Source organism: Manacus vitellinus, unplaced genomic scaffold (assembly GCF_001715985.3).
Source record: "Manacus vitellinus isolate BGI_N305 unplaced genomic scaffold, ASM171598v3 scaffold_16_pilon, whole genome shotgun sequence".
Taxonomy (NCBI): domain Eukaryota; kingdom Metazoa; phylum Chordata; class Aves; order Passeriformes; family Pipridae; genus Manacus; species Manacus vitellinus.
Window position 1 is genome coordinate 4,069,867 of NW_021939189.1, and position 10,461 is coordinate 4,080,327.

General features: G+C 44.4%; 1 protein-coding gene across 1 annotated transcript in view; it reads left to right on the plus strand.

Moving 5' to 3' along the window:
- Nucleotides 1-10,461, plus strand: part of IGF1R (insulin like growth factor 1 receptor) — a 142,425-nt gene that overhangs the window by 87,836 nt on the left and 44,128 nt on the right. Inside the window, exon 2 of the mRNA XM_029958783.1 lies at nt 9,660-9,972. Coding sequence (XP_029814643.1) covers nt 9,660-9,972 — 313 coding nt within the window. The remainder of the gene's footprint in view (nt 1-9,659; nt 9,973-10,461) is intronic.

Consider the following 10,461-nt stretch of genomic DNA (forward strand, 5'->3'; position numbering starts at 1 on the left):
GGTGGCTGACGGAGCAGCTCAGTGAAGCATCCAAGTGCTAAAATAACCAGGGAGAGCGAGCAGGAATCCAACAGGGCTTGGGCTGCAGACGAGTAGGAGCAGCATCGATGCACAGCCCAGTGCCAGCTCGGCCTGGAACTGCACAGACATGGCCTCTAATACCAGTTTCAAGGGGAGCTGCCAAAACCACAGTGCTCAAGGCCTCTCCCTCCGAGCTCGGCCAATGCTCGAACGAAACAGCCCCCAGCTTGTTCCTCCGGGACACAGGCCTGCCTTGTTAGGAAATCGGTGAAGTTTGGGAACCCACAATACCTCACATAGCTCTGTGTACAGTAACGGAGGGTGGAAATAGGGCCATAGGCATGAGCAACCAGACGAGCTATAAATATAGAATACTCCCTCAATTCCAGTTTCGTTAGTCATGGGAGGACAGTGAGAGTTTTATAAACTTATAAGGAATATACAAACAGTTCTGAATTTAAAATAACTCTGTATAATTTTTTTAGTGTGTGTGAAAAGAATATTCTTTTTTGAGCCCATCCATGTAAGTATCTGCTATACACAGAGCGTAAGGATCTGCGTATTTATATGTTCATGTGAATGTGACTTGAGATGACAAAAAAAGGTACCAGAGAAGAAAAGCGTAGCTCGAAACGTGCCAAACTCCAGCAGAAAAAGAGTGGGAAGCAGCGTGCTTCCCACTGTGTGCCAGTATCAAAACCATGAATCCCCTCTTTTCCTTTAATAAGTGCTGTCTGGTGCCATCTCCAGCTTCAGAGCAGCCGGGCAGTGTCTCTGAGCTGGCTTTGCTGCAGCCTGGAGCCCCTGTCAGATCCAGGGATATGCCTCACCTTGACTGTCCTTCCTACAAACAAATAAATAAATAAAACTCCGGTGCTCCCTAATTTGATCACAAATCCTTACTACAGGGAAGGATTTAGAAAGTCCGAAGCAATGTCATTATTATTTTTCCCCAGTTGTACTAACAGGAATTCCTCAAAAGCACGTGCAAGTGTGTAAGCAGAGACAGCTCAAGCATCCAAGTATTAACTGTGTGTGTGACAGGGCTGGCAGTGCTGTTTGTCCTGTCATTGTATTCTGTGTGTTTGCAGATTCTGGAGGCTGACACAGTCAAACAGTTGATTTTATCAAACTGTTGGAAGAGCTGAAATAGTTCAGTCTCATAACAGAGAGACAAGGGACTAAGTACAGGGTGGACACTGCTATCCCTCCCCCAGGTTAGACGAAAACCCTGAGCACACCCATGTGCTGTTCCCATCTGTGCCCCTCACTGACACAAGTCACTTTTTCCCAGTGTTTTCCAACTCAGGTGTTTGAGTCCTTTGCTTGGCTTGAGCTATCCAGGGATTCAGAGCTGCTGAACATGCAGTGGTTTGATTGGGGCTTCCTTTGGGGTTGTGGTAATGTCCAGTGCCTCCTTGGATTGGGAGCATCCTTGCACTTCCCAAAGCAGGCTCTGCAGCCCACTCAGCCTTTCCTATCCGCACACAGAGCTGTCCAGGAACCCACAAACAAACAGGCAACTGTTGCAGCAGTTCTGTTCTTTGGAGATCAACCCATGTAGGATGGAGTTAAAAGTTCATGTTCAGATAGTCCAGGATGATTTACAGAGTATGAAAGCAATTTGCATGAAGTCTGAAAAGATAAATCAACATTTTCCCCTTTCCCTGTGAAACACTTCCATCCACAGTTGTGGTGTGTGACAATAAACTAATTTTAGTGCAGCTTTCAAGTCGGTTGTATCCTTCCTGCTGTCCGTGTTGCCTGTAAATTTGTTAAAATGCATTAAGAGATGGATTAATGCACAGTCTTCCTGTCTGCTTTTAGGTCTTACAAACTCTGGCGCCTTCTGCATTCCCTCTGTGTTTAAAATAGAGGAAGATTTAGAATGAAAAAAACTACTCCATAATTACTAAAACCAAGGAAGGAGCTCGCTCTGTGTTTGTTGTGGATCTCAAGAGCACAACCTTCAGTTGCTGTCAGATTTGCTTAAACTCTTGTATTTCTGGAAGTCCTGAAGGAAATGCTTTATTTGATATTTTTAGCATAATTGCCTTAATGTTGTTTGGAGCATCTTCGTCGTTAACAGGGTCCCTTCACTTGCAATGTGCAGATATTGTAAGTGAGGTTCTCCCAGATTTGGGAGTTTGTAATTTAAAACAAATGCACCAGGTGTCTCTAACTTTCCAAACCATCTATATCCTTGCAACTTGTTCTGCCCTTCCATTATCATTCTGGTTTTTTGGGGTTTTTTTCGGGTTCTGAAACATCTAGATCTTAATCCTGGCTCTAGTGGCCTGTCTCACTAGCAGCTGAACAGCTTGAAAAATCTTGATCTGTATGAAACAATTTGAATATCCTTGCTCTTTCAGGCCGTTTCCTTGAATTTTCATCTTTTTGGTTCTTAAAACTCAACAGGCTTTCTTATTTGTCGTATCCTAGCTGGAGATGAGCAAAACCCGTCTGGGTTTGCCCTGCTGTGTGTATTGTAAACAGTTTTCCTGAAGCTTTTTCCCTTTTCCTTTTAGTGTAATTAGCCTTTGGCTGGAGCAGTGTTGATTTCTGCCTCCAAGATGAGCTTTGTCTTTGATTGCTGGTGCCAGAATGGTTAAACTGTTGATGGGTGTAAGGCACAAATGCAAAGGGCATTCCTGAAAGAAGCAGGAGCTGAATCCCTCAGAACCAGTGACTCTTGTTTGCCCCGGATTAAACTGCCGTGATCCTTCGGCATTAAGAGAACTCCATCATTTAGGCCAGTGTGATAATGTTATCAAACTGTCTTCCTCCTTTGGAATAAATCTGGAATGTGAAGGGTATTCTTCCTCCAGCTGGGGTTTTGCCAGGAGATGGCTGACCAGCACTCCTTGCTTGCAGTATATTAATTAAATCCTGTAAAGCTTATTGCCTTACACTTGCAGCATTTGGAAGACAGGCAGATTAAATCTAGCTCTGAGCAACAACAAGCAAAACCCCAATATATTGCTCGTAATCTGCAGCAAAAAGAAAAATAATTTGCCTCAGAGCTGTTCTTCAGCAACTCTTTGCTTTCCTTATCTGTTCCTGCAGAGTTCAGGAACTCCAGTTGCCCCTTTAGGAATGGGAACAAGTTTGTGGCAGTGAACGGGGAACAGCTTTTGCCACCACGTGTTCCTGCTTGCATCCCCCCTTTCATTGGTGTTACTGTTCTGATTTGCATTTTCCAGTGGGAAATTTCCCTTTTCATGGAGGAAATGTTTCTGGAACAGAGCAGTACTGATGGTCAAACATTCCTGACCGGTTTGTTTACTCAGTGTTGAAGACAGAGTGAAACCGGCCTGAGCGCCCCAGAGCTGGTTGTGTATCTGCCTCCGTGGGGTTTGTTTATGTACTGAATTCACACTGGCGTGGAAGGGACAAAATGGACTTGTTTTTTTCCTCCCTCTCTCCAGTGCCAGCTGCAATGATGCCAGTCTGGGCTGTGCTGGGCAACATCAATGTTTTGAAAGAGAATGCAGTTCGTGCTGCCTGGGTTTGTCAATAACTCGTGTTTATTTGCACCTTCCTGGGCCGTAGTATTATACACTTCCAGCAAATGCTCTACCTGTGCTGGCCATGGGTTCCTGTTCACTGGGGGCTCAGGTGGTTGTTTTCTTCACCCAGGTTTCTATTTGCTCTGATTTCAGCGTGATGGGAGTCGCTGTAACACTGCTGGAGCTTTTAGCAGGGTTGATTGCTTCACTCGTGGAAACCTGAGGGGACGGGAGGTCGTACAGTGCCAGAGTGTCCCTGAATCCTCTACTCACTCCAAATAAAATGGACTTAGCACACATGTTGTTGTGTATCACAGCTGGCAAGTCTGGAAGCTGTTTTGGTGTAAAGGAGAGGTGGCCAAAAGAGGAGTGTGGGGTCATCAAACTCCAGTGAATCCGACTGAAGTACGCTCACTGAACGATGAATGTTCCCTCTCTGCTTCAGAGACCTTATTGCATCCGGTGGAATCTGGGAGTCTCCAGCTACTGGGTGATGCTGGGCTTTCCTAACCTGCCTCCTGCTGCTTTTTTTCTGCTTCCTTTGCTCTAGAACCATCTACAGGTGTTTCCATCTGAGCAGTTGGCTCCAACTGCTGCTCAACTGGCTGAACAGGCAGTTAGTGTGCATTGCTTTTCACCCATGAGGAGGGGGATGCAAGAGTTGATTCCTTCATCAGTCTTTCATATGGTTAAAAATTGGGCAGTTAGTGGGCTGATATCAGGTTGGGCAAATCCTTTGAGGTTGTTTTGAGGCTCTGGATGCTTCATCACACCTACTCCTTTGGCAAACTGAAATGCCAGGAAGCAAGAAAACAAAAAGCTTCGTGTGGAAGTCAACCAGGAGTAGTTGAACATCAGCTGGGTCTGTGTAGTAGGAAGAAGATAATTCACAGAACAACTTCAGCAGTAATTTCAGGATTCTTGGAAAGATCCCCAAGATCAAAATGGGCTGGTGGTGACTGGGATGTAAACATGGAAACACAGGGCTGGTGAAATGATCTTGAGTGGGGATAGACTTAATGCCCTCTTGGTGTAAGTTTGTATAGCCCTACCCAAAGATTTCACTGGTGGCCATGACCCTGCACATACTAGAGGTTTAGAGAAGGGGGAGAGGATCCCTTTCAGGTCCCAGTATCAGTGCTGGGTTGACCTGAACCTTTTGAGATCTGGCAGTTGATGTCAAAAGCTGCCAGACTTTATGCCGTAACCACTAGAAAGCAGTTTGAGATGGCAACATTTCTCGCCTTCAGGATTTTCACTGAATGTGAGATAAATGATTTCAGAGCACTGGGGAGGGGGGAAGAGAAAAAAACCACCAGAAATACACTGTTGTTGATATGCTGCTAATACCTATTTCTGTAGTAATATAAAGATTTACACAGCTACTCTGAGTGGCCTCTTCAGTTCCTTGGAGATGACTTTTACCCATATTCCTGTGATCAGAACACGTTACTGCTTGTATTTAATATGTGTATTTCCTTATTGCAGCCTTTATTCTGTAGTTATTTGATTCCAGCCCTGACCATGAATCACTGGAACTGGATTTTCTGAGTAATGTCTCTCCAGTCTCTCCATTCTCACAGTATACTGGGCAAAAGAAATCAGGTCGTGTATAGGCTGCTCGAAGTTTTGAAGTCAGCTGTTTGAAAGACCGTACCAAAGTTTAGCCCATTAAAATGCAGTATTTTAAAAATTCTGTCATGTAGAAGGATTAACATTCCAAAAGTGACCGTACTTTTCTGTCTCTGTGGATAAATTTAGACAGCTAATTTTTTTCAGTAGTTGGCCAGGAGAAAACACTCCCTTCTTCCTCTGGTTTCTGTTCAAAACTAGGTGCTTTTATTTTTTTCCCTTTTTTTTTTTCTGAGACATTATTTTACGTGAGGGTTGCTCTAAAAAAACCAAACAGTATAAGAAAAAAAAAAAAAAGGATCAAATACACTTTTTACAAAGAGAGAAAGAATCTTTAAAAAATATTTATCCCACACTTGGCAACCTTTTGCTCGCCCGCATGTGACTGGCGCGGTGCCATCCTTGGCCGAGGCCGGCGCCTCTGCTTGCCAGGAGTCTTCCTCTTCTGGCTGCCTTTTCCCTCCCTGTGACTGATTGTTTATTCACCTGATTTTTCTCTTGCAGCCTTGCTGAAGTCATGGCGTCTTGGAGATGATAAGAACACTTTTGTCTGCCTGGACTCTGCCGTAGCCGTGATGTCAACGCGGGGTGTTTGCAGCGAGCGCTGGCTCGGTGCTCTTTCACAGAGCAGGGAGGCATTAGATGTCAGACAAACTTACTGCCACCTCCTTACAGTCAGCCTGTCCAGAAAGCAGTTGCTGTAAATACAGATGATTGTTTCTTGCCTTTTTTCTTTTTAGCATCATGGGGGTTTTAATTGAGAATAATGAGTCTCTCTGAGTCAGATTCTCTTGAGGCTCCTCTTCTTTCTAAGATCTTTACATTTAGTTTTAAATTATCTCCTTTCTGGTAAGTCAAGTCTGAATCTGATTTGCTCAGTAGAGGAGCATCTTGGAATGAAATATTTTGCCTTTTTTTTTGCGAGTGACCATAGGATCTTAATAGTACAAGGTGGTGTTAGGTCAAAGGTTGGACTTGATGATCTCAGAGGTCTTTTCCAACCTAGTTGATTCTGTGATTGTGTACTCAGAAAAATGTCCTTAATTTTGTTGTCAAGGAAAACTGAGTTGAAGAAATCAGAGAGAAGCTGAGGCATGGATGGTCAAAGAAAGTACTGGTGTTGGTTTTGCTCCAGTAAATTTGATTTGTGGATACTGGAACTCTAGTACTGTCCTTCTTTGGAGATCTGATGATCTGACAGTACTTTCACTCCCCAGATGTAACTGGACACTTGTCTAGTCAAGCCTCATCATCTCTTTATTAAAGTGCTAAAGGGTCCGCTCTTCTCCAGCTCTTGCTTTGACTTCCCTCTCCCGTGGCTGCCCTCCAAGGTCTCTGATATTTTCCATTATTTTGGTATCTCCATGTGATGACAATTAAGTATTTTTTGCCCTTGGGCTTGTCAGCAAGGATTTGTTCAGGGGGTTGTATACAGTCATCAGCCTTCGTGGTCCCAGGCACTGTTGTACCTGGCTGATAAATTCTGTCCCCAAATGTCAGCACTGTTTGCTTATGTTTGTGTCTCTGATGTTCTTGTGGACTAAAGTCAACAAGTTACCCAGTGTATTTCAGGGCGCTTTTTTTGGCCAAAGTGTTTTGGAACCTGCGTTTTACGTGTTTTGCTACAAATCTAGCAGCCCAAGTAGCACAGGGAGGGTGAGGGGAGGACAGATGGGGCTGGGCTGTGAGGTCAGCCAGTGTTGTTTGGTAAGGATTTTAGAACAGGGATATCTGAGGGAACTGGCGTGTAAGGCAGATAAGGCTTTTTGTTGTTGATAATGTGTCCTACACACACACACAGAAGCTCTTGTTCTGCCTCTTCAAAGAAACAGGATACCCATATTGTCTCCAGGCTGAAAACTCTGCCAATGTTTGCAAGAGCAAGCAGAAAATAGGGCTGAGGGGAAAACGAGGTTGCTGAGCTTTTACAAAATAATCTTTAAAAAGTTTTCAGGAGTTCACGTTAAAACAGTTGTGATTAAAATATTACTATAGTTTTGAAAACCCGTTCCAGTGATTGCCTTTTTCGTGTGAACTTGTGTATCCTTCTGTGCTCCAATTTATATTTCTGTAGACGAGAGTCAGCAGATTTACCAGGAGATATGCAGGGAATCCTATTTTTATAGCAGACTGCTCATGAATGGCAGAGGCATTAAGGGAATACAGGAGTCTTTCCCAAGAACGAAATAAACTCCAGCTTTCTGTGCTATGTTTATCTCAGTACTTAATGTTGGTAGTATTTGTTTTTCGGCAGATTGTCTAGATGAAAACAAAAAATCTTGTAGTTGATCAATACGTCAATACTGAACTTTGTGGAGGCAGGGAGGGGTGTGTGTGTTATTTTTTTTTAGTAGGGCTTTGAACTGGAAATGCAGCTACCACATGAAATCTGAGTTCTGGCACCCACTCAGCACAGCAGTCCATCTGCTAGCAAGACATACTGATTTTTTTTTTTTATTTTTTAATCCCTTAGTAGTGGCAAATGCAAGTCCTGTGTACCTTGGGGTGAGAGGCAATTTGTGATGCCTTACTAAGGTGGCATCTGGGCAGACTTCTTTTACTCTGGTGCAGATTACAGTCAAAAAAAGGATACACACCTGCATGTGTGTTTTATTTTGGTGTAAGGGTTTGGGGCATATGGGTTTTTTTCCCTTTTCAAGCTAAAAAAAACCCCAACAAACCAGCAGCTTTACACAATGCATTATTTAACAGTGGTTGCCTCTGCATTCCTGCTCTCTGCAGTCTTACAGGTAACTGGCTCTGTAAAAATTTTCTTATTTTGGCCTGCATGTGATACTTATGATACTTGTGCTCCCTGGGCAGGCACTGGCTGCCCTCATGCCCCCACCTCCTTGTTCTCATAGTGTCCCCTCTCCATCCATTCAACAACAACAAAAAAAGATGATTGAAATGAATCAGGGTCGATACAGAATCATTTTGGTAAGAAATGCAAAATTCTCTGATGGCATTTTGACAAGTCCTTTTCAAGGTGGGCACTACCTTAAAGCTGTCAGAAAACAGCTTCTTATAATCAGAACTCAATCTAAGATGTCAAGATCCTTGATGCAGTGGGGTTGGATTTTTTTGGTTGTTTGTGGGTTTTTTGGTTGGTTTTTTTGTGGGGGTGGAATTATTATTGTTATTGCTATTATTGCTTAATAGCACTCTCATGCATTTTTTTCCTGTGGTGATGATGGTGCTCTGCTCAGTGGCATTGTGAAAACACACTGCAAAGCCTGCTCCTCATTAAGGGAAGAGGGAGGGCATCAAGATTTTAGGGTGTTCAGTCCTGCATTAGAACAACGCCGTAGCTGCAAACTGAGACATAAATCACACTGCAAAACCTGTGTGGAACTGTTACGGTTTCATCAGCTCCTTCCATGTTCAGGTTGGGATATGAACTTCTTTCCTGGTTCTCTGCTTTTTGCTCAGATCATCCCATTTGAATGTCTGTGCTGCTTCCCTTGGATCTCGCTGTAGTGGTACCACTGTAATTCACTTTTCTGCTGTTGCTGCTGGGGCAGTGTTTTAGCTAAGTTAGAAAGTGGCAAGCAGCTACTAAATGCAAACCAGATTTCCAGTCTATGTGTTTCCAGAGCCTCTGGCACATGGCTCGTGTGGCTAAAAGGCCATACAGTGCTGCAATCAAAACGCTGTTGTTACATAAATACAATGCTGCCACTTCTTTTGATCTAACAGTGGTGAGCTCGGCTGCTGAGGATTCTGCTCTTTGGTCGTGCCTTCCAAGCTGGAAACGCTTTCACATAAAACGAAATGTCTCCATAAATTTGCACCCCATTTTGTTTTGTTTTTTTTTTTCCTCCCTTTCATATTTTGTTCTCTGAACCCAGAATTTGAGGATAAGGCAGAATTCTCTTACGCTCTTCAGGGGGGAAATAGTAGCTCCATAATTCCTGGGTATTTGATGTGGATGATGATTTGATACTTTATTAAACCGCATTTTGCACACATAAGCAACATTGGGATGCTACTCTGGGGTCAGCCTAACCATGTGTGCTGCAGTGGAGCAGTGCTTCCTTCTACAAGTGTAATTAAGCTGTTTGAAGGAAGCTTGTTTTCTTGCCAGCGAAAGACCAATTTGAAGCACAAATGGGAAAGACAAGAAATGCTTAGAAAGACAATAAGCCAACATGCCAAAAAAAAAAGAAATTATCCATAATACGAGGGCTGTGGAAAGGGTTCTTGCCTGTTTCCATTATCCTTATGTTGATCTTGCTTTCAGCAGTTTTCTTTATTACTTATTTCATTCATGTCATAAATTCGATCCGAGGAAAAGATACTTTCAGGCAACTAAAGCTGAGAAAAGTAGAATTTTTTACAAGAGCGGTTTTTATGTTGGTGGGTTGTTTGTTTGTTTGTTTTCAGAGATGCTCCAGCGCCCAGGGAATCAAAGTGTCGTAGAGCTGTACAGGGATTTTGCTTTAGTGCCAGTCTGCAGCAGCTGGTGTTGATGCCCCCTTGTTTTCTGCCCTGCAGTGTGCCCCAGCTCGTGTGGGAAGCGAGCCTGCACAGACCAGAACGAGTGTTGCCACCCTGAGTGCCTGGGGAGCTGCACGGCCCCGGACAACAACACGGCGTGCGTGGCCTGCCGCAACTACTACTACGAGGGGGTCTGCATGCCCACCTGCCCCCCCAACACCTACAAGTTCGAGGGCTGGCGCTGCGTCACCAGGGAGTTCTGCTCCAAAGTCCCCGCCACGGATGCCAGTGAGTACGAGAAGTTCGTGATCCACAACGACGAGTGCATGGCCGAGTGTCCCTCCGGGTTCATCCGCAACGGCAGCCAGAGGTAACACAGCTGGGGGAGAGGCCGGGTTTGGGTTTCCCGCTCCCGACTCCGTGGCAGCAAATGGCTGGAGGGAGAAGTGAGGACACCCATGGAGATGGTTTGGCTCCCTGGCGGAGCCTGGCTTGGGTGGATTCGCCCTTGAAAGGTCTGGTGGTGTGTGGTGCTGTGCACTGCCAGCGCAGCGCAGAACCAGGACTTGGCTTTCATTTTGGTGTTCTCTACTTGAAGCCCAGGAACACAGGGTTGGAGTTGGCTGATGCCCATTATCACACACAGCAAACCACAGGAGCCACCTTGCCTTGCCTGTTACTCGCTTTATGTGTGCCTGCATTTTAGACACACGTATTCTTCGGTGTATTTAATTTTATTTCCCTTTGTTTCCACTATTACCAGGAGATAACAATGGTATTTTAGAAGACAGTGATTGTGTAGATTGTGACAAAAATAAGGCAGCTGCTGGCAATAGTACACAGAATAATTTCTTACGAG